This window comes from Leptinotarsa decemlineata, unplaced genomic scaffold (genome assembly GCF_025532065.1).
Source record: "Leptinotarsa decemlineata unplaced genomic scaffold, Ldec_3_MD MMD2_P_RNA_scaffold_5, whole genome shotgun sequence".
NCBI lineage: Eukaryota > Metazoa > Arthropoda > Insecta > Coleoptera > Chrysomelidae > Leptinotarsa > Leptinotarsa decemlineata.
The window spans coordinates 19,019,695-19,044,661 of NW_027412532.1; the positions used below are offsets into that span (position 1 = coordinate 19,019,695).

The window sequence follows — 24,967 nt, forward strand, 5'->3', positions numbered from 1 at the left end:
AACTTTGGTGTCGGATAGATCAGGAGTATATAAGTTGACTTGTGGCTCGTGCCCAAAGCTTTATATTGGCCAAACATGGAGAACATTTTCCCAAAGAATCAAAGAGCATAGAAGGAGTTTCTTAAATAGCAAGGTATATTCCACACCTGCATATCACATTTTAGCAGAAGGAAATGAGTTTAATTATCAATAAATACGACGTGTTACATTTAGAAGAGACAAGTTTGAAACTCAATCTTCTAGAATATCCAGAAAAGAATAGATTTAACAATTCGAGTGATTTACTGAATGGCCAAATAGAATTGAATAACTCCCCATTACTAAATATTTTTTCAAATGTGGAAACTGGTCCATAAGTTCAGGTCATTTAATTCATTACAAACTCAGGTTCACATAAAACATTAAATGCCTAGTTGATACTCAGTTACTTGAAATTTAGATACTTCAAATTGTAAAATTAGATATATTGGTAGAATTTAGTTAGTAAAGACAGGCCCGAAGAAGCCACTGTATGGAGAAACACGTGCTGCGTTTTTGTAAGATGCTTCAGTGAAAATCTCACACTGAAGTGTTTTTTATTACATTATGGGTTTTCATCGAGTATCGGCCAATTGCATCATATATCTTGATATTTTGCATCCGTAACGGTTGCAGATTACTTTATGTGCACATAGGAACACACGATACTCTTGGATATTCCTTGTCTCGAAAACTATTTCTAACTAGCGAAGTCGGCCGGAAAGCTTGAAAGGATATAAGACGAATAGAATGATAACGTACGCGAATTCAGTTACACATATCGCATTGTTCTATCTTTATGTATTTTCAAAAGACATCGTTGAATTTACAGGGCACAGAGCACGTCCTCTGGCACACGGCACGCGTTTACTTATTTCCGGGTTTCCTCCTTACTTTGCGACTCGGGAGTACGTTATGCTGTAGTTCTGTATATAAATCAATGTGTAGAGTGTTTTTCTTCGGAAGCAGAAACAGGGCCACGTGTACGGGGTGATATTTCGATATACCATGCTGACAGAATGTGGTTTTTAAAATAAATTCGCAAAATAAAATGACGAATAAAGAAAGAGAATACTATGGTTGAAAAATACCAAAGCAGTTTCAAAGTAGATAACAATATTTTTCGTTGCGTTGACAAAGAATACAAAACAGTTGTGTTGTAATAAAGTTCCGATACCGTAACAATATCTGGATCTTCCATTGGAATTATATCAAAAATCATGAAGAAAGTCGTAAACTACCATATTATCAAATATTTAGAAGGCTTCAATATCTTGAGCGATCATCAATATGGCTTTCGAAAACAAAGATCAACAGGCTATTATCTATCGTATGTCACCCATATTCGGAATAATGCAATCGAGAAACATGTAGAATCAAGAGCTGTTGCGCTTGATATTTCAAGGCCTTTGACCGTGTGTGACATGAGGATTTGCTGGCCAAACTTCGATGCTATGGCTTGTCGGATCTTCAGCTTCCTGAAAGAACGTTCCCTGCAAGTGACCGTAGATGGATATCTCTCGAATACCATCCCATCAACGCTGGTGTTCTCCAGAGATCCATATTGTCTCCAAACCTCTTTTTATTGTATATCAACGACTTGGAAAAAAGTAGAATCCGATATATTGCTCTGCTGACGACAGCACACTTGTCTCGTCATTCCATTTGGATTGCAGGACATCATCTATGGAGGCACATCTTTACCGGCAGCAGGACATTGCATATCTTAATGAGGATCTAGAAGTGATTTTGAATTGGAGTGTAAGTAACCAGATTCAAATCAATGCCACGAAAACCCAGGCATCGGTTTTCTTCAAGAAGACAACTGTCTCCGAACTGGATATAATAATGTCAGATCAGACAATTCCGCTTTCTGCTCCGATAAGTTTGTTGGGGGTTAAAATGGACACCAACATGTCTTGGCATAATCATGTCGCTGTTCCGAACCAGAAAACTGTACACACCTCAGCAACTTTTGATGCTTTATAAAGCTCAGATCAGATCTTCTTTGGAGTATTGTTTTCATATATAGAGCTATGCCCTCAAACATACCCTGAAGTTGCTGGATTTCATCCAGAAAAGAGCTATCCGCCTGATTGGAGACGCGAACATTACGTGCAACCTTGATAGCCTGGAACATTGGAGAAAGGTTGGAGATTTGTCCCTCTTCTCTAGATACTTAAACGGATAATGGTCAAGTGTCAACGTGATTCCATCAATAACGGTACATATCATAAATACGCGACGGACCGTGGCTGCTCATTGTTTTGTGGTTCAACTCAGTACACCTCAAACTTTACTGTTTGAGAACTTTTTCACCTGGAGGACTGCGTTTATGTGGAATAAACTTCCTGGGAACGTTTTTCCAAATAGATTCAATCTCCAGCGATTCAAATCCAATGTGAATCGATACTTTTGCACAGGCACCGCTCTGAGAGCGCCTTAACGATTTTCCTGTAATGGTTGTGTTTTGTCATTAAAGTGACACGTCTGGTATCAATGTTTTGCTTGGTTTCAGGGTTTTGCCGTGGTCTTCAACGTATTCAGTTGATACGTCGAAAAAAGTACTCCGACCGTGCCACTGAAGATGACTGTCGCAGTTGCAGTTGAAACGTTTGGATATTGCAACCAAAAAAGATCACGGCAAAACCCGGAAACCAATCAAAACATCTGAATCTTTATGAAAAAACGGCCGAATCCAACAGAAAAAACCGTGGTGACAATAATCTGTAATTTCTATGGAATCATGAAAAGTATTTTGATGAACATTATAGCAAAATAGTGATTGTGAAATAAGGGTTTTCAAGTGAAAACTAAAGGCCGTATTCTCCGTATATATAGTATTGCGCCCGGCTCAGAAGCTTAGATAGTCAATTTTATATGTATCGTAACAAAATTCAGATTTGAGCCGCTTCAAACTTAAAGTTGAGCCCCCCACTTTTGTGGCTCAAGGCTTTGAGCCAAGCTTCACGAACCTACGAGACAAGTTCCACTATAACTTACAATTGTACCCATAAATAACAGTTATTTTATTTGGACCTGGCTGGACTATACACCAAACTTTAACTTTATCTCAGCATTCATATGAGTATGGTATATGAACGCTCTCATTGTGGCAACTTTCTCAAAATAAAAATTTGTTGTATGATATGTTAGAGATGATATGTTAGTTAATGAGAGTTAAAGTAATTCTATTTCTATTTTGTGTTTTTTCACAATTAGCACATTTCTTGTTTCCATGCACTGAAACTGAGTTTCCAATATATGCATTATCTTGTCTGTACCTGAGATCCCTTCTACTTGAACACAAAAAATCCATATTTTTTTACTTGAATTGCACAATTCTGACCAGTTATCTTCGATTTTGATGTAAAATTCTTCTCTTTGTTAATTGTGCAAGGTGGACGTGATTTATGATGATATATGAATAAAACGGGCATAACTATAACACTACAAGGCATAAGAGCAAATTCATGAACATTCCACCTGAATTCACTTAGTGTACCTCATGTTATCTGCACTATCAATGATCTGAAACATACTTCTCCTCTTCGATCGATATGAGAGTCCACTATTATTTCATTATAGATAACCATATTACCAATAACAGATCTGATTACAATGATTTCTCAGATAGCCAGTCGAATCACCATACATTATCAATATTGTCACCCAGCAGGCATTTAAATTTTCAACTGAAGGACGGGCAATTGTATTTCCAAACATTCGAGAAATCGTGTTGGGTGGGTACATTCCAGCTTTAGAAGCAAACAATCTTGTATTCTTTTGCTTGCCCATTTCGAATTTCAGGATATGCATCTGTTCATTAAGAAAAAATTATCAGGTACCAAATACTTTTGGGAATAAAAGATGAAATGAAAATATAAAAAACCTGTACACATCTCTGGTCAATCAACCCCTCGACATTTTCAATCCAGAAGAAACAGAGCCACAATAAAGCTGTCGGCAGTACCTTTGCAGAAGTAACGATTGAGGTTAGATTTAAATTTCTGTAAATTTTATTAAGTTGGAAAAGTAATCTCAGGCTATTAGTCCATAAGAACGATTTCCCAAACGAACGAGTTCTTGAAACGTGTTCGAAATGTTTTAAGTTAATCCTAAAAGCGAGGAGCACCTGTACTTTCAAATAGAATCTAGAAGTTTCAGGGTATGTTTAGGAGCGCAGTTCTAAATATGTGAGCCATATGCCAAATCAAATTCTAATTTCAGAATTATAAAACATTCCCAATTGCTAAGATGTATACAACTGTCTGTTTCCAAATCTTTGTGTATTTGATCATAATGAATAATGAGAGGTTTCGTATTTCGTCAATCAGTTGATTTTTTTTTAATTTGTATACTTCGGCTTTTCGAAGTCTTCCTTCAGTACAATTCCTAGACTGTTGTGGAAAATGTATCAACTGGCCTCAATTGATAAAATAATATATATACTCACCTCCTTTTTTGCTTCTCTGAATTATTTCCTTCATATCCTCATCCTCGCTGGCTTCACCTTCCGCAGTTTCGGCAGCTGCAAATTCCTGAGACGTTTCGTTAGCAGATCCGCCTGTTTTCCACATATCCGGCGGACTGTGCATGCTAAGGCTGTTGGTGAATACCTCTTCTAATTCTGAAGATACCTTAGGAGGGCCCTTTTCTTGTAGCGTTTCGGGGTTTTCTAGGATTTCGTTGTCGTTGTCATCGGATGTTATGGTCGTTGTAGGCACCGAAGGATCCGTGAGCATCGTGGCGTCGTTCACCTCAACTGAAAATAGCGAACGTACATATTGTAAGTGATTTTTCTGCAAAATTTTTGAATTATCAATCAGCTATCCAATGCTTGATTTCAGTGTCGAAACTATCATTTTGTATACTCTATTTCCTCAAGTAACGGAAAAATAAATCATTTTCAGGATGCTGTCCTATTTGCATTGAAAAGTTAAAAATGTAGTATTCATGTATGATTTAATTACATAAAATGCATTATATAAAAAGGACTAAGTAGGGAAAATTCTAGACTTCCTTAATTCAGGAAGCTACGAGATTCTGAGGAGTGACCCTATGACAACTATGACATCTATGTACCAGAAAAACAGAACAACGTTAATAGAATTGGTTATGAATGAAAAGAATAAATGTAGAGGATTGATCATGAATCCACAACCACCAAATCTGTATTCTCTTATTTAATTACACAAAATCAATTTCCCGATCAGACCAGTGGTGTCACCTACCGTTAAAAACTCAGAAATCCTGATAAAATTGATTCAAACCTATACCAATTCGATGTCCAAAATGTATTTCCCAGTATTCCTCCAATTGAAACAATTGGACTAGTTGAGTATCTCTCAGACAAAAACTACATGAATCCACTGATGAAACAGGAAATTTTAGACTTACTTATCATTTGCCTACCTCAAAATTATTTCTAGTTTGACGAAAAATTCTATTGATTCAGTGAAGGACTAATAATGGGGAACCCTTTGAGTCCCTTGATGGCGGAAATTTTTATGGATTACATAGAGTATGAAATCCATAATAATCAATTAGCTAACATTCTTTTGTACTGGTACAGATACGTAGATGATATCTTAGTTTGTTTTACTCGTACAGATAGGCAATTAGGCAAGTTCATTGAATACGTCAATTCCATCCACCCGTAAATAATTCAATAAATTACCTTGACTTAACCATTACGAAAAATAACATTAAACATGAATTTGCAATTGCACACACCCTTCAACAGCATAAAGTTGCTGCATTCAATAGTATGCTTCACAGACTATTGAATATTCCACTGTCTGAGAGTAATTTCCAAAGAGAGCTTATTTTGATCAAACAAATCGCTGTTAACAACGGTTATAAGGTAGACTTTATAGACTCCATTCTTTTCAAGAAACTACAAAAGCGAGCCATGAACCTGGTCTACCTAAATTCAACATGCAATAACGTCAGTTATAAGACATTGTCATATTTAGGTATACCAACCAATAATATTGCCCGTTTTTTCGAAGAAAGAATGCGTAAACATAGCTTACAGAACGAATAATGATTTAAGTAAATTTATTGAAAACAATAAAGACAAAACTTCGGTGTCGGATAAATCAGGAGTATATAAGCTAACTTGTGGCATTTGTCCAAAACTATATATTGGCCAAAGAGGGAGAACATTTTCCTAAATAATTAAAGAGCATAGAAATAGTTTTGTAAATAGGAAGACCATTTCCACATTTGAAAACCACCTTTTAGCAGAAGGACATGAGTTCAATCATGAATACGATGTGTTACATTCAGAAGCGAAGAGTTTGAAACTCAATCTTCTAGAATGTTTAGAAATCAATAGATTCAGTAATTAGGGTAATTTACTGAATGATCAATTAGAACTGAATAACTCTCCGTTACTAAATATTTTTTCAAATGTGGAAAATGGTACATAAACTCAGGTAATTTAATTCATTACAAACTTAGGTACTTGATATGTAGGTACTTCACATTGTAGAATAAGGTATATATAGCATTGAATGGGTAGAATTTTTTAGTGAAGACATGCCCAAAGAAGCCATTGTATGGCAAAACACATGTTGCGTAACTGTGAAAATCTCACAATAAAGTGTTTTCAGAATACTGTAGTATTCATTTTGAACATTCAACGTTGTTATATGAATTGATATAACAAATCTCAAAAGACGGTGAATATTGAAAACACTCTCATTAATAATAATTATTATTTTTTTAATTAAGCAGCCAGAAATGTTTTCACTTTTGAATTCCGATTGAAATTCTCGATACTTTCTATGAATCGCACTTTTTAATGTATCACATATCTGTATAACTTACCTGATAAAATCAGGCATAACTAAGATATTTTCAATTATCGCTGGACAAGAGTTATGATTCGAACCGATCTAATAATGATTTAATTAACCAAAAAATATGAATTAATGATAAAGCCGTTGCGTCGTAATCAGTGTTGTTATTAGATAATGATACTCAGTGTGTGAATCTAAAAGGATATTTCAGTTTTCTCTCCATTAAAACGAAATAAAAGAAAGAATGAAGCTATGAAACTAGAAAAAAAACTGTTCCTGTTGATGAAAACTACTGACTTGCGATCAGAGGAACAGTACATTCATTTTATTTTGAGAAAGAAATACCAACTATCGACAAAATATATGAGAGCTTTGAAAGAAAATAAGACAGAAAATCGCTCCTAATCGATAATTATAATTATGAAATTATACGATGGAAGAGTCATTACTTAAGGCAGGTGAGAGAGTTGTGAGAGTTTTGACATAAGAATAGAAATATCAATGATGTAGACGAAACTTGGTTCAAAGGAGGATAAACTGTTGAAAATATGTGGCAAGACAAAAACTTTACAATTCCACGTCAATAATTTTTGGAAGGCTGGTGTACCGGATTAAAGTCGCCTTCTGGAAAAGGAATATTAACCGCATTGGAAGTGGTGATGGTTTTGTTGGGGGCGGTTTATTGATGTTTGAGTCAAATCTTTCTGGCGATTACCATAAAAACATGAATGACAATGAGTTTGAAGAATATTTTGAGCTAATGGTATACCTCATACCACCTCTTTCTGTGTTTGTAATGGATAATGCAAGTATGGTCTAATAAAACTTTAACGGAATATGAAGTGGAATAGATGTCACATAAATTAAATATTATTATTCTCCGCCTGTTTCCTCATCATTGCAAACTTGGTCTAATTGAAAATTTTTTGAAGAGTCTTTAAAAAATGTCGATTCAAAAAAATGGCGAAAGTGTATTGAACATATTTTTAAAGAAGAGAACACGTGGAAATTAGACCATCTGATTGAGGAAATTGTAGAACCTTGAATCATAATATTCGACGAATATTCATCAGATTAATTTGATCATAACACCATAATTTTTGCTTGAACCTACTATACAGGGTGTTCCATCTCAGACGAGCCATCCCGAAACACTTCGAATGATTTTGTTTGGGGGATATCGTTTGACGTATATTTAAGGCTTGAATGAGCAACCCCCTAATAGAGGGCTCTTCAACCCCTCAAACTTGAATAGGGGAGAGGGGTTGAGTGATGCTTTATTTGAAAGGTCGTGGAAGCCTTGGTCTTTGAGCCACTTTGAATAATTTGGTTATTTCTACAATGTACAAGCCCATTTTTATCAAGCCTTTTTTTACAAACTCAAACAATCGTCAAAAAATGACGTGTTTGAATCCAATGTTCAAATTGTCCTCCATTGACTTCCATACAATAATGCCTCCTCTCAAACTAATAAATAAAAAAACAGCAAAACCTTTCCTTATCTTGCCTTAATTTTTTTGTGCTTAGAAGGTGATTATCTGGTTGTAACGTTTCTTTCAGAATTGAAATCAATCTGTTGAGTTACTACTTTGTTGATATGTTTAAAATTTCAAAAAATATGGTGTACACATTGCAAGAACGTGTTGAGCTGGTTAGACTTTATTACCAAAAACAAAATTGTGCACGAGCGGCTGCAAGGATATTTAACCAAAACCATCCTGAACGTAGGGTTCGCCATAAGTACGAACTGGAATTGATTTCAAAATTTGTGGAGACGGGTTCAATAATGGATGAAAAAAGGGCACCCATTGGAGTTGAGAATGATGAAGGAGCAGCTGTGGCGGTATTGGGACATGTCCAACTTATGCCAAACACGCAATATGGACGACAACTTTCTGCAGTTTCCGGTATTTGTCAATCTAACGTTTTCAGAATTTTACATAGACACGAGTTCCATCCGTACAAAATTAAATTAATTCATGAATTGAATGATGATGATTGGGATCGAAGGCAAGAGTTTTGCGAAATTATAGCCGAGCGTATCAACAATAACCCAAATTTCTTGTACAACGTTTGCTTTTCTACGACTTCACTTTTTTACTCAATGGAGAGGTTAACCGCCATAACTGTAGAATTTGGAATACAAATCTTCATGTATTTCGAGAAGCTCACACTCAACATCCAGAAAAGCTAAACGTTTGGGTAGGAATTTTGGGAGGCCACCTAATTGGACCTCTGTTTATTACTGGTAATTCAACTGGCGAACGTTATCTTGAAATGCTGGAAAATGTGATTCATCCGTTAATAACTGAACAATTAGAAAACGATTCCCTACTACTTGATCAACAATTGCATTTTCAATAAGACGGAACCCCTTCGCACTACGCCGCACCAGTTCGCCAATACCTCAATTTGCAATACCCCGGTCGTTGGATTGGAAGAAGAGGTCCTATGGAGTGGCCTGCCCGATCTCCTGACCTGAACCCTCTGGACGTCTTCTTGTGGGAACATCTCAAGTCCAAGATTTTTGTGAGTCACCCTGAAAATTTGGACGAACTACGCCAAAGAATGGTGAATGAGTGTCGTCAAATAACTCCAATTATGCTGAACCATGTCAGAGACGGTTTTCAGTAAAGATTATATTATTGTATAGAAATCAATGGAGGACAAATTGAACATTTGATTTAAACACGCAAATTTGATTTTTTTGATTGTAAGCATGATGATAGAATAATTCAATTTTTTCAAGAATGTGATTTTTTGAACATTGTTTAAGTTTGTGAAGAGGGCTTAATAAAAATGGGCTTGTACATGTAAAAATAAGCAAATTATTCAAGGTGGCTCATTCAAGCTGCAAAATAGATTTTTGGCGAAAACGGTTCATCAAATTTACGTTTTTTATACATCGTTGTAAAGAGGCTTCCAATACCTTTCAAATAAAGTATCACTCAATCTCTCTCCCCTATTCAAGTTTGAGGGGTTGAAGAACCCCCTATTAGGGGGTTGCTCGTTCAAGCTTCAAATATACGTCAAAAGATGTCCCCCAAACAAAATCATTCGACGGGTTTCGGGAAATTATCCACTCACTATGGGATAAGAAATATACGGGGTGGCTCGTCTGAGATGGACCACCTTGTATTTTTGAATGAGCATGTCCACTCATTATCATGTAAATATTTCAAATTCAAATGTTACAACAATATTATTTGCATATAAATAAGTAAATAATTATAGTTATTAGTCTGAACAAGTAATTTTCATTGAATACCCAAACCCGCGCCACTGCAGCACAAAACTATCAGCATTGTTTCTGCATACTCATCAATTTGTTGATAGTGACAACTCCCACAAATATTTTTTTGTAAATTAATTTCTAAACTCAATGAAAATGTGAATATCAATTTTCGAGAACGGATCCGGTAATAAATATAGTACTTTCGTCAAAGTATGGTAGTACAAAAATAATATCTGAAAACTTAAAAAAAACTTATATTAGCGATAACCGAAATGAAAAAGCATCAAAAAACGTATATCAAGTTTCAACGGCATGGAGAAAACGCATCATTCACCCGTAATCAAATCATTCCACGCAACTAACTGACCCAAGGTATGACGAAACAAAAGTATGATAACTTTTATAGTGTCTGGCTTTACGTGACATTGTTTATGGGGTAAAAATGAAGCTCTTTTATTCTCGTTTCGTAGCCGATTGCACAGCGAACATAAACGTAATAGAGTGTTAGAAAATTGATAGCGGGAGTAAAGGTGAAAAGCGATCGCGATCCGGTGCTAAACTACCAAAGAAGATTGGTTTCGTGCCACGGGCTGGAATCCTCCGGTATGTCGTGATAGCCCGGGGAAAATGGACACTTTTTCAGGATTATACCAAACTGATGGAAAAGTGACCTCCAGAGATATGTTTCGGTACACTTCCAGATTTTTATTGAATACTGGTTCAAAATACAAGATACTTGTTGAAAACTTTGTACCTAATGGAACTTTAAAGATACTCAGTATGAAAACGCTTGAGGAAGCTATTGTCTAGAGAAACACCTGTTGCAGTGAACGTCTCATAATGAAGTGTTGCAAGTGTTACTTGAATAAGTTATGGAATTTCTTCAGGTATCGTCCAATTTCATCTCATATGTTCTACATTCATTTCAATTAAAAAAAAAAGCAATTCAAACTTAAATACGATAAATATGACCTACCAATCGACATAAGGTATCCAAATTCATATAACGAGTAGTAAAAAATGTTCTTGTTGAAAGACCATTTTACAGCATACAAAAATATTTTTTTAGTATTTTTACAAATTGTACTTATAAATAATTATTTGTATTATATGTTTTCAGACGCGAATCTCCAATAATTTATGTTTTTAATGAACAAAAGAGAATTGAAACTTTCCATATTTTTTTGCCACTTTTGTTTGTAACTAACGTTACTGCAGTTTCGTCCTATAAGGACATTTTCAATCTCATACGTTAATCTAACAATGGTTGATTACATTGGCCCTTATATAGCACCCCTGTAGCTTGTAGCTAATAATAGAGGTACTTGGCTTGATTGAGTACCTAAATTTTGTTTACTAGTTACAATGCGGTTATGCTAATTTGAAAACCGGTGAGTAAACTAAACATTGTCTCACATAAACACTATCTCATTCCGGACACTTAAGCTTATAAACTCCAGATTTCTCTTACTTTTCCACCTCATCTTTGTCATTGAAAAGGAAATTAGATAACCTGGCATGTGGTCTGAATGCCACTTCCACATTGTTTTTTCTGAAGAAACCCGCAATTATCTCTGTTCTTTGTCTAAAACATGTTGAATTTACCCATTTCTTGATTTCTGGTTGTTTGACCTGAGGGTCTATTAATCTGTAAGTAAATTTACGGCTTTGTTTTCTGACTAACTTCTAGATGGTATCTGCGTTGAAACCAGTATTATAACCTATCTCTGTAATAATATCAATTTCCCTAACTAGATTGTTAGTTTTGTTAAATTGTTGTTAGATAGTTAGTCGAAATTTTCAAAAACGCTATAGTGAACTAAAAGGTCCTTCAGACTGAAAAAAATTATTCGACATTTTCAAACCATTCTTCGACATGCAACCACAAGTTTCCGAATCTAAACGATACGGAAATTTTACACTATGTAAGAAAGGGTTGCAAACTCAATTATTTGAAATCCTTGGAAATTCAAAAGCATAAACATTGCGGGTGCAACCTGTTAATCGATTTGGTTTACTCACCGGTGTTCAAATCAGCATATCCGCATTGTAACTAGTAAACAAAATGTTGGTACTCAATCAAGCTAAGTACCTCTATTTTTACCGACAGGGTGCTATATCTGTCTGTTTTTCCGTTAATCAGCTGTCGCCCCCATACGAACGACAACTCTCAGAAGTTGAGAAACTTGTGTGAGCTAAGTACTAATGAAGTCTTATATAAGGGCTAATGTAATCAACCATTGTTAGTTCAATGTATAAGTTTGAAAATGTCCTTATAGGATTAAACTGCAGTAACGTTAGTTACAAATAAAAGTGGTAAAAACATAGAAAGTTTCAATTTTCTTTCCTTCATTATGATCTCCTACCATGTAGCTTCATCCATCAATTCATTTATATTTTTATTATTGGCATCTATTTTAAAATGTCAACAAGTTGATCTTATTACAATAAAACATATTCATTATAACTACAGTTCATTATCCATAAAACTAGAAACTGAAAAGTACTTCAAAAGTAGGAAAAGAGAAAATCCAACTCGCAAATTTATTGAAACTCTGTTTGGAATAAGTTGTCGGTCTGGAAGTTTTAGAAAGAGTATTTAAAGCCTGTTAGTTTTGACAAAAATCTATTCAAACTCAAGAAGTTTGAGGTAGTTTCTCAATTCCAGTTCAGGATGTCTCTCGCTTATGTCACCTGATCAGTAAGGGCCATAATCGTCTCGTTCGTAACGACGAGATTGAAAGTTTGTTGCTAGCTGGACTTTTTTCTTTGCAAACCGCGTTTGCATTCTTCTGATATCATCAATAATATTATACAGTGCGGACGTAAATATTAGAGTCGGACCAAATTTTTGTAATAAGAAAACATTTGTGGTACTTTTTGATAGAAAAAAACCCAATGATGTGACATCACTGGCCGCATAGATACCGATATTGATTTTTTTTCCAAATAGAAAGACTAGGAAAATAATAATTCTCAACTTTGCAACCAAAAGGGAATTGAAACAGCTCTAAAGTTAGTTATCACAGCTTGCACAAAGTTTTTAATGTGTGAGAAAATGTAATTGAACCAAACTATTCGAATTTCTGTTTTCAATCCGATTAAAGATTAATTTTGTGATCGACTATGTAGATAAGAATCCAAATCATGATACCCTAATAAGAGAGAGTATTGTGTTAGCTTGACAGCTGCCACTATTGATACCGATAATTCGCTCCATTTTATTTCATTCAGCGTGTTCATTGCAAGATTTCTCAATAATTACGACTGCTGAAAATATCTCAGGAAATTGGTTGAGAAAATTCAAACAACTGGAAGTGTAACTATAGCCACAGGAGCTGGAAGAAAATCAATCTCGGACGAGAAACAGATAAGAAACCCCAGAATTACCCCTGCAGTCCACAAACGTTGTTCGTGAGAATGATGTCTTAACAACCACCGTCAAAAAATACCTCAGAAGACAAACGTTTCGCTCACATAAAATAAAGTTATTACATGATTCAAGTGGGGATGGCCCTGACAGAAGAATGCAGTTTTTTTCAACTGGAAATGTCAACCGTCAAAATGTGCAATAATAGTAGTGCATAAATCCCCGTATTTTTCGAGAAGTTCACACTCAAACCCTATTTGGGCCGGAATTTCGGGAGATCATATCTAGAGAAAAATCTGACAGGAGATTTACATTTGGAAGTTCTTGAAAATCTCATTCTCCTTCAAATTCAAGAAGTTGTGGCTAACAATATATGAGGGATTAGTTGGATTGGACATACCCAGACATGTGGATTGGAAGGCGCGCTCATTTGGAATGGCCTGCACGTTCACCAGTTTTGACCGATTTTGACAGAGATATAATTATCGAAACCTGTGCCACCATTACCTTAGAAGCGTTCGAAAATGTCAGAAATGTTCAAAGACAACATTTTGAACATTTGCTCAAATCAAATGATTTTCTCATGTCTAAGGTGAATAAAAACGAGGTTGAAATAAAATGATATCGTTTTATGACCCTTAAAGTAACATTTATCCATTGCAAAATAAGTTACTAATTTATTTGTCTTTCTAATGAACATTTCAACATTCCTAGTCCCGAATTCGAAAATCAATAACTCAACAACCAGTAATGAAAATTCAGAAAAGTGAAGGTCATTGTAAAGAAAATTGAAATATCTTCCATACTAATTGTCACAAGGCCTCTCTTTTCTTTTGAAATGGAAGTTGAGTGATGTCACACTATTGGCTTTATTTATAAAAAAAAAAACTAAAAATGATTCTTTTTCACAAACATTTTGTTCGAATCTGATATCTTGCCCTATTCGAAAGTTCAGAGGGGGGACTATTTATGCCCACACTATATATTTCGCTTACTTAGCATCCGGATAAGATACCCAGCCCAAAATTCAAATTAATTCACACATCGAACGTCGCAATTTTATTCCGGCTAGCTTCTTTTAAAATTATTGAATTTCATCTCTCTTCAATAGTTTTGTCCGTTTTACTGTAATGTGTTTTTGTAACTCCATATCCCAATAAATATTTATTCCAATCTGTCGTAATGTTGATGTATTAGCTATACAACTTTTAAGTATAATATGATGTCGTTAATCGATTTTCGGGTGATATTTCTCTACGAATTCTAATTGAACCAAAGCGCTGACGAAACAGACCAAAAAATTAACCGGGCATTCAGCAGTGATAATGTTAATAAACGTTGGTTTGCGAAATTTCGTTCCGGAGATTTTAGCGTCGAAGATACGCCCCGAAATTGTCGAGCTATAGCAATCCAGGACGAGGATTCGAAGACTCTGGTGGAGACCGACCCATCGCAAACGGCGCGTGGGATGGCTATATGTCAGGTCCCATATGGTTTTTTTTGGTTAAAAACGTATTGGAAAAGCTCGAAAAGTGGGTGCCCAATCATTTGAACGATTGACAGAAATTTTTACGTTTTGAGGTTTTTCGTCTTTGGTTTTGCGCAACAAAAACGACTCGGAGCAGTGTTCCAAGCTTTTGAGAAACATCCTTTGCAATTCCAGCGACATGATTGTGCCAAGACACATTTTTACCCATAACGAACGTATCGAAGCATAAAGTGGAATTGTCTGACCTCACATTATCATATCCGGTGCAGAGACATTTATCTTCTTGGAAAAAACCGATGCCTAGGTTTTTGTGGCTCTGAATTAAACCTGGCTATTTTCACTCCAATTCGAAATCACTTCTAGATCCTCATATGCAGCCTCCTGCTGCCGGTGAAGAAGTGCCTCCATAGCCGATGTCCTAGAATCCAAATGGAATGCAACCGGGCCAAACCATCACAGCAAAGTCCTCTTGTGAGGAAATCGCCAAAATGTACCGAAAGTTGCGTCAGCAGCAGTCGGGATTGGTCAACAGAAGTGGTCCGGTTCTGCTCCACGATAACTCCTGAGGCACGTTTCACAAATCAACGTCCGAAAATCAAACAAATTGAGCGTAGAAATTCTGCCTCATCTACCATACCTATCACCAACCGACCACCATCTTATCAAGCTCGACCTTTGTCGACTTCATCCTGACCACACAGTTTTCATGCTGACCAAATTATTCGACTTTTATTACGTTGGCAAACGTGCACTGAATCAAATGGCGCTTATTTCGATTAAATTGAGTAGATATTCACTGGTACAAATTAACGACAAAAATATGTAACTCTGAATAAACATCGAATTGAAAGCATCTTGAAATTCATAAAGTGCAATTCAATTTGACTGTATCAACACGAATGATTGGTTTAGTATTTCAAACCGGAATGCTCCTGTAAATCTGGCTTCGGTTTCTGTTTGGAAACGTTAGAGTCGGGCGGGTTCTCCACACGCGTGAAGCTGCATAATCAGATGGGATTCAGGGTATAAGAGATGATGGCACGGTGCATTCGGACAAAAAGTTTATTGACAGTACGGGATTTATACGCGATTTTTTCGGAAATTTAATAACTGAAGCGCTTCGTGGAAGATAAAGTGCTCAACAAATAGAATGGGGAATATACCTAGCAGTTCAATCTGAGAGTGTAGTCAAAGAACGATTAATGGATCGGTGCTGTGACGCAAGAATTTTTTCGATAGTAGCGAATTTTGAATGTGGACACTGTCTAACAAAGTTTTAAATTTTCAAAAATTCCAAAATTTTTTCAATATACTTCAGTATTTTAAAATATAATGAAATTCTGTTTTTGAAACGTCAGATTCAGGAAAATATTTTGTTGAACCCTTTTGCTTTCTCCTTCGTCTTTGTTATTTGTACTTATATTCTTTTCATAGTTTCGAATCTCTAGTTTTCTTTCTCAGTACCGAGTCTGAAGATAACGACAAGTGCTTCAATATCTTATGAAACTTATACATAAATTCATTGAGAAGGAAGTAGTTCTAAGACAGAGATTAGTTTTTCAGGAAAAACAACCTTTTTGCTATATTTCATCAGTTCGGACTTCCATTGTATAATATAATATAAATTTATATGAAATCCCTGAAAAAAATAAGAGATTAACCGAAAATAACAATTTTATTAAAACAAAAACTAAAATTACAAGGAAATAACATACAAGCTACAACCAAAAAATAAAAAATTGAAATATTAATAAAAGCTGAAAATTAAAAAATATTATTGACAAAAATGTCAATAATGTCAAAAATTGAAAATTAAAAGATTCCAAACCAAGTTACGTCACGATGTTTCGATTGTTAGTATCCACAATCGTCTTCGGGTGATAACTGGACTTCCTCCAAGATCTGACTATTTATAGGTCATTCGAGTGCTTTCACCTATCCCCTCTTTCCGCTTCATTAGTTTCAGCGGGAGATGACCGTTTGGCGGGAGTTGGTCGTTTTTCGCTTGATAAGAGGTTTCCATATGTTACTAATCTCTACGCTAGCTTGACTGAATACGTTGTTGAACAACATATACGCGGCTTCCTTGAATTTTCTCCTAAACCAGTGTCTCTCTTTGTGGATGATTTCAGCTTGAACCCACTTGATATTATGTTGATGAGTCCAAACATACTCTGCTATTACGGATTTGCTGGTTTCTCCTCGATGTGTGTGTTTCTTGTTCTCGGCAATGCGAACTTTCAATGGCCTCTTAGTTTCACCGATGTATGATTCTCCGCACTCGCAGGGTATCCGGTAAATGCAATTCTTGGAATCGCAGTCCGCGTTTGGTGGCCTGGTTTTTGTGAGGCTGCTACGGATAGTGTCCCCAGATCTGAAGCAGATCCTGATGTTATACTCAGACCCAATCCTTCTTATCTTTTCCGATAATCCTGTGATGTAGGGGAGAACAAGTACTGGTTGTGGCGGCTTCTTTTCCTTGTGGAGCTCTTGCTGTCTTCTTGCTAAAGCCTGTTCTACCATCACCTCTGGAGTAACCATTCCGTTGAAGGTCATGGGATCGTCACTTCCACCGATAATAGCTAATATATATGGAGTGGTTTGAAACTCTGGCCATTGAAGAAGCCCACAAGAAGCCCCGAATCTGGTTGATATACATAGAAGGCACCTTCATAATATGGAATCATGGGAATGCAGAACTAGACATTTTCCTGAAGCACATCAACAACGTAAGTCCTTCAATCACTTTCACAATGGAGAAGGAAGTCCACAACGAATATTGCCTTTCTTAGACGTATTGATGAAGAGGACCGACACTAAACGGGTAACATCTGTATATTGAAAACCCACTCACAAAGGACAGTATCTGAACCAGAAATCCAACCACCATCAATCGACTAAGAGAGGAATCATCAACACCGTGCTTTCGAGCTCTGTAATACAAAGGAAGGTCACGAAAAAGAAATTGGCATTATCAAAAATGACCTTCAACGGAATGGTTACTCCAGGGTGATGGTAGAACAGGCTTTAGCTAGAAGACAGCAAGAGCAAGAGCAAAGATTGGTCCATGATCCTCTTCCAAGATCTCTCTTCTTATTTCTTCAAATCGCTCTGTGGCATCCTGCATCGGAGTTGACCTCTTTCAACGGTGGTAAATAATTTGAGACCTCATTAGTGCTCGGCTGGCGCGTTCCAATATGCGTTTAGCTCTCTCTCCTGCGATTGGCGATTTCAGCAAAAAACCTTTGGGTATGATGTTGTTGTCTCTAGCTCTGCATAAGAAGCTGAGGTTAGTTAGGTAAGCTTGACCGTAGTCTTTTCATATCCTTGGAATCAGTCGATGGTTCCGGGTCGGTACCGGGTATTCAACGTTTGTTTGAAGGTGGTTGACAATGTTTCGTGGTGTTTTTCGTCAGTTCGGACTTCCATTGTCTAATCTAATATAAATTGATTTGATAACCCTGAGAAAAATCAAAAAGATTGACCGAAAATAACAATTTTATCAAACAAAAAACTGAAATTATAAAGAAATAACATACAAGAACAACCAAACCAAACCAAATAAAAAATTCAAATATCAATAAAATCTCAAAGAATTGAAAAATTAAAAATATTATTAACAAAAAATGAAAACATTTAAATTAAAACTTTGGTTTGAAATCTTTCAATTTTAATTTTTTCATTTTTTGTTAATAATATTTTTGCAAAAAATAAGTTATTTGCACAAAATTTGGTACCCGGGGTTTTTTTGACGTGGGAAATCATAATTTCGCAGCGCCCTCTACATGTTACATGAAAATTAATATGAAATCATGATTTCTCACGCCAAAAAACCCGGGTACCGAATTTCGTGCGAATAACTTATTTTTGCAAGAGTTATTTTCAAAAAGCGAACAAAAAATTCAATTGCAACACCCCGTGTCTCCGAAATGAAGCATTTTCGGACACAAGTTCAAATAGACTTTTTTTCTTAAAATTGTCTCAGGAATACGTCACTCGAATATTTTAACGTGCTTATGTTACACCCTGTATAATAAGAATATATCAATATATTGAAGAAGAAAGTAATACAGATCATGAAATTATGAAACAACAAAAATTAATTGGCGCTCCGGAGTGACTTCAACGATTCTAGTGGAGCATTTGCTTTTTCAGCTGCAGGAAAACCCGAAAAAACCTGCAACACCACATCATCTGAAGATCTTGATCGTCCAATGTCCTCTCTTTCGTAAAACAAAATGTAGGGTATCTCCAGAGGCTCTAATAAATTCAAGACATCGCCAGAACGACTATCGTCAAATTCAAACCAGCCTGTTTCGTCTTTAACCAATGCGTAATAATGGCCAGATTCAACGCCAGAACCACAGTGAACAATGACTGCATGAATATTATAATAGTGGTCTGCTAGATTGAAGTGTTCATCTATTTCGAACCTTCGTAAGAGTTTAGTGCTTCAGAGGTTGAGTCATGTTTGAAGGTCATCAATGTTATTAGTAGGTTGACTGGTGCCTCAGCTATACTTGTTTTCTTATAATAGTCAGTCAGTTTGGCAATACAGTTGATCATCACCCGTTAAAAGTATATTTATCAATAAAATTTCCACTATTGTCAATATCATTGAAACCATAGGATATTTTCTCAGGTAGGATAATGAAATAAATGTATTTGTTTTCTTATAATATATAAGGACTTTCAATCTCCAGCTTTTCTATATTGACCAGATCTTCTAAGTCTTATAATTCAGAATTTAGTAATATACATCTTTGGAAAGCTTGATCCCCAGTGTTTCATTTATCCTCACCACTATTTCCCCATCTCAGATCTTCTGCTCCCATTGAATACAATCGAAAATATTCACCTCACACAAACTCGCAAAATGGAATGGTTTCCCTGTTTCACTTAATCTTTTTGCTTATCCCTCCGCTTCACGGTATTGAAAATTTTACGGAGCATCAACAAAACATAGGCTTTTGTGACATCAATAATACAGGCAACAGAATAAAAACGCTCTCCATTCTACAAACGCCAATAACTTTTTGGACTGTATCCATGCAAATCTGGTAATCTTATACATTTATGGCATTTTCTCAAAAGAAAATATATTCAATGGCGATACCGCATATTCCGCATATATTGGTTGCTTACTACCTCGAACAAAACCGTAAAATGAAAGCTGTTTGTATGTGAATCTTGACAATGAAGTTTATATTCGAAATGTATCTATCGGGTATTACATTCGTGTAAACATTTTTATTGGTTTTTGAGAAACACCACTCTATCGGTGTAATAATGGCAACAAAGTTTTACGTTCCCCAAAACAGTTGAATAAACTGTATTGAAAATATTCACAGTAGTTGTTTACACAACTAACTATTCACCTACACTCAATGAGTCCTTAGTGTACTTTTTCAATTAGGGTCATTAATAATCTCATGACAAAAGCATTTAAAATATGATTGAAAAGTTATTAAAATTCATGTTATTTTTTTCACAATGGACAATTCAACAAAAAAAGTCGTTTGTAACAATGTACCCCCAATTTGGGGCTAGTTGTTACATCTTCGGGGCACGATGTTACGGTGGAGAAATTAACAAAATCATTAATGATAAATCATTTTTATTATTATTTCGAAACTTTATGAAAAAAGAGATCGCTTTAAATATTCTTCTTACATTTATGTAGAAAAATAACATAACTTTGGCAGGAGCTTTTTTAAATCTTATATAAAAACACATAAACTTCTTATGCAAATAACAAATTGTAGTAAATTATTTGTACTTATTAGTTATTTTAATGAACTTTTAGCAAACTAAAATAGGTTCTTTGGATACTCATATTATAGAAAAATATATAGTTATTTATAAAGAGGTGCTGTAATTTTCGGTCCATACTAAACAGAACCATTCATCAGAATCTGAATCGGAAACCAACATTTTTTTTTCACCTTTTCCTTCTTCGCTCATTTTTGAGGAATTTTCATTACCTTTTCCTTTGCCTTCTCCATTACCTATGCCTTTATTTTTGTCTCACTTTTTTTGTCTTGGCCAGTTTTTCTTCATACTCTTTTTTTAATGAGTCTTTTTCAGGTGTGTCGGTTAGCACTGCGGATTTGCGTTTACGACGACAATGGATTGATGTTTTCGACCTTCTGCCTTGGGAAAGGGTCTTATTTTTCTAAATGAAAAATTTTCCAATTCACTTTGTATACTAGATGGACCTGGTATCTGTTCTGTTTTTCTGTTTCTGTTTTTTCCGTTAACCAGCTGTCGCACCCCTACGAACGACAACCCTCAGAAGTCGAAACTTGTGCGAGTTAAGGTCTAACGAGGTCGAACCTTTTAACTTGTGATTCCTAACACGGTACTACACGATAATACTATTTCATTTCAAAATACGAAGACGAACGGTATAGAAATTTTTTGGGGTAACATACCCCAAAAAATTGTAACTACCTGCCCCTGACACGTTTTTAAATATTAGTTGAAGTCGATATTAACGGATATCGATAATAGGAAAAACAAGATTGCAAAGTCAAGGTAGATAAATTATGAACCTTCAATGTTGAAAATTTTGAGAAAATAAAAACTATAGAAAATTAGAAATCACAAATTTCGTAAAGGATTTTTTTTACTTACTTGGTTTAAATCGAGACACATGCACACAACCTAGCAGTTTGGCGTTTGGCGGGCCACTGATCATTTTTATTTGATGCACGACGTTATAAAAAAACAAATGAGTACAATCATGTCCACCAAATAGTTTAAAATCCTGGTAAAAAAAAACGTCTAACTTACCCCTGCAACAACGTGCCCTCGCTCCCCTACATAAGATCACGTCTCATTTTTCTACAAACTCGTTGAATATTCTTGTATTTCGCGATGATTACAAATATTTCTCAAATTTCTGCAAATATTTCTCAAATTTCTGCGAAATGAAATCATGATGTGTTTGAAATGCTTAAGGTACCTAATGTATTTATATAATGTGTAAAAGCCAAATGGAATAAATTCATTATTTCGGTTACGGTACTTATTTTAACAAAATCCTGAAACTTTTTAAATTTAAATTATAATTTGACATACTTCAACGGAAAAATGCTACCCCTACCTTCAACCCCCATGAATGACAGGTACAACCCTCAATTTTTTAAATGGAAAGTATATAGTCTTGTGATATATTGTTTAAAAGGTCTCTTTATTCCCTATTCAAAAATGTTATCGTGTTCGAATTTCTTGCAACAATTAAGACAAAATGAATTAAAATCATGCCGTTTCCGAAATTCGATAAAATATACTCAAAAAGTTTTGATAAAAAGAAAGTAAGCAAAAACCGTAGAAATAATCTTTTTAGATGGTATTCTTTAAAAAACTGTAAATAATTTTCGTGGCGACGTTAGTTTAAAATGTCCTGTCAACTTGTTTTGTGTTTTACAACATTAGTTGTCAGTATTTTAATTTAAGTTTAAAGTTCGTTAACTTCAAGTCTGACAAATGGTTAGATTAATGGAAATGCATAAAATAACAGTTTTACAAATGATTGGTTATGGAGATGAAACCGAACACAACAGAAAGTAGATCGCCTATTTCATGAGAAATTTTCTAATTTGACCACCCATATCTCAAGGAACAATAAGCAATAGAGAAGCAGTTTCGCAAGCTTGGTCATGTGGGGTAGATAAAAAATCAGCTGCCAATGCAAGATAAATATCAGAGGAATTTGCCAGAAGAAAATTGTGACTAAACATTCTACATCATAATATCAATAATTCTTGTGAATGTCAAAGAATCAGAAAAATAATCCAATACAAAACATCCCGATATAACACTTCATTTTCATCTGTCTAAATCATCATTATAGTATAACCTTGAAAAAAATATTCAGGGCAAGATTCGCGCAATAACAATAAATTTTCTCTCCTGCGGATAGGCCGTTCGATATTATGTTTATCTTAGAAAACGAAAATATCCAAACGGCCGTGTGCGTCGGTCATATAATATGCATAAATCAGGATATTTGGCCATCACCGAAATTTGATGGTGTTTTGTAGGTGCTGAGGTACAGCCGCTTCGGCATTGGATGATCGTTTTACATGGGCGGCTCGTCAGATTTGAAATAACTGAACAATGAAATGACTGATATAAGAAAAAACCTTGTTGACCATGCCTCCAGGATATGTGAGCGAAGAACTCGAAAAACTTCGTCTTCTAGGTCAATTACTGTACTGTGCAAAAAATCAGCGTGTCGTATATCCAAAATAAAATATCACACAGTCCACTACGTTCCAGTCGCCAGTGGTAAACATAATCTCACATGAAAATGTCATGATTCGCGGACCACAACATCAAAACCATTTACAAAATAACTTATCACCTACGCAACACTATCAAATAGGTCGAAGACAAAATATGGCCTTTGTCATCCACCGGAGTTTACAAGATTTCCTGTTCTTGGCGCTCAGACAATAACACAAGCAATTTCAATAAAAAAGAACTCATGAAGTCTAGAAATGAACTAGAACACAACTCCGATCGCCATCTCACAAGCAGCACACCTATTCACAATTTGAACCAATCGGAATAACCTACCACAACTGCAAACCAATCAGTAATGAATATTCTAATGGGCACCTGACCCCCTCCACCTCCTAATAGTATAAATACGAGTGAAGAGAGATCCTTCCAGTCAGTCGTTATTGAGACTTTTAGAAACTACTTTTGTTCTCGCAGTGAACGTATATACCACTGAACATCTCCGTCCTAGTAGCAAACGGAATATTTGATACTACAAGATCTTTCTGTATTTTGTATAACTTATATTCTTTAAAATAATAACACTTTGACAATAATATTTTATCTTCGACAATATCTTTTAAGTTGTGTATCTTATATTTCTTAGAATAGTAACACTTTGTCAATGAGATTTCATCTTCGACAATAAAGTTCATTTTGATTTGATCTGATCTGTCTAATAGCTTAAATTTCGTTCTCTTTATCTTGAAAGACTTTCAAATTATGAAAAGTTCCAATATTTGTGATTTCTCATGATATAATGGTAGAGAAGTAAAGAACCAGATGGTTATTTCTTCATTGTTGATTACGCATTGTGGTACTAGAGGTCAGAAGTGGAAAATTTCATTAACGGAAATCACAGAACCAATGCCATTTTTGGTTTCAGTTCCGTCATCTGTGAATATTTTGTAAATTTACTCATGTTTTACAAAATTGTTTCGAGGTGGATTTTTTCATTTCATTTCAAGGAAAAAGGATTTAAAATACCCAAGAAACATAACCTCCGGAATTGCTTTTTCACAGCATTGTGATAGAATAGGACTAGCCTTGAAACCTTCACTCATTAGTCTAAGATTATTATTCGTGCTAGTGAGTTTTTCTTGCCGAAAGTACACTACGCTGCCTTAGAATAAGTCTAGTAAATAAGCATGACAATTTCAAGATCGGCTCCCCGGCAGTTCATTCAGTATGACAACTGGTTATTTCTGAATTTCAACTAATTACGTTATCTATTAATTATGATTCGTTGTAGATAAGGGAACATTTACTGTTTGCAAACATATGTGAGTATACAAGTACTTTAGAAACTCATAAAGTGAATATTCAAGTCCATAAATAATGCAGAAAATTTATTTTGAAACTCATAGAATCCCCACAACCCAAAAACAATGAAAAATTAAAGAATACAATGTATATATTTAAGTCATCTGTCCATGTTAAGAATCGAATGTTGAGAGGTAAGACATCGATAATCCTGAGCTTGCACAAGTCTAGACGTTTGATGAATGTTGGTTATGTAGTAACGGCACTTGGTTGAGGAAAAACCTATTTCATTCTCATTTCAACCCAAATTAATTAGAGTTAAAATTAATACATGGTTCAAGCACAGTTCGTCTATGCTCTATTCATGTGATTTCGAACAGCTAACAATACATTCATTTGTTTTTTAAAAAAAAAATATAATAATTTTTCTCAACTCAGAAAACCCTGAATAAGACAACTATGAAAGCTAGCTGAAGAGGTCGAATATGAGTAAC

The 24,967-nt window shown here is 35.3% G+C and overlaps 1 protein-coding gene across 1 annotated transcript in view; it reads right to left on the minus strand.

The window, feature by feature from the left end:
- LOC111502661 (Zn finger homeodomain 1) overlaps positions 1–24,967 on the minus strand; it is a 961,246-nt gene that overhangs the window by 364,005 nt on the left and 572,274 nt on the right. Inside the window, exon 2 of the mRNA XM_074169670.1 lies at positions 4,475–4,783. Within this exon, the coding sequence (XP_074025771.1) occupies positions 4,475–4,783 (309 nt within the window). The remainder of the gene's footprint in view (positions 1–4,474; positions 4,784–24,967) is intronic.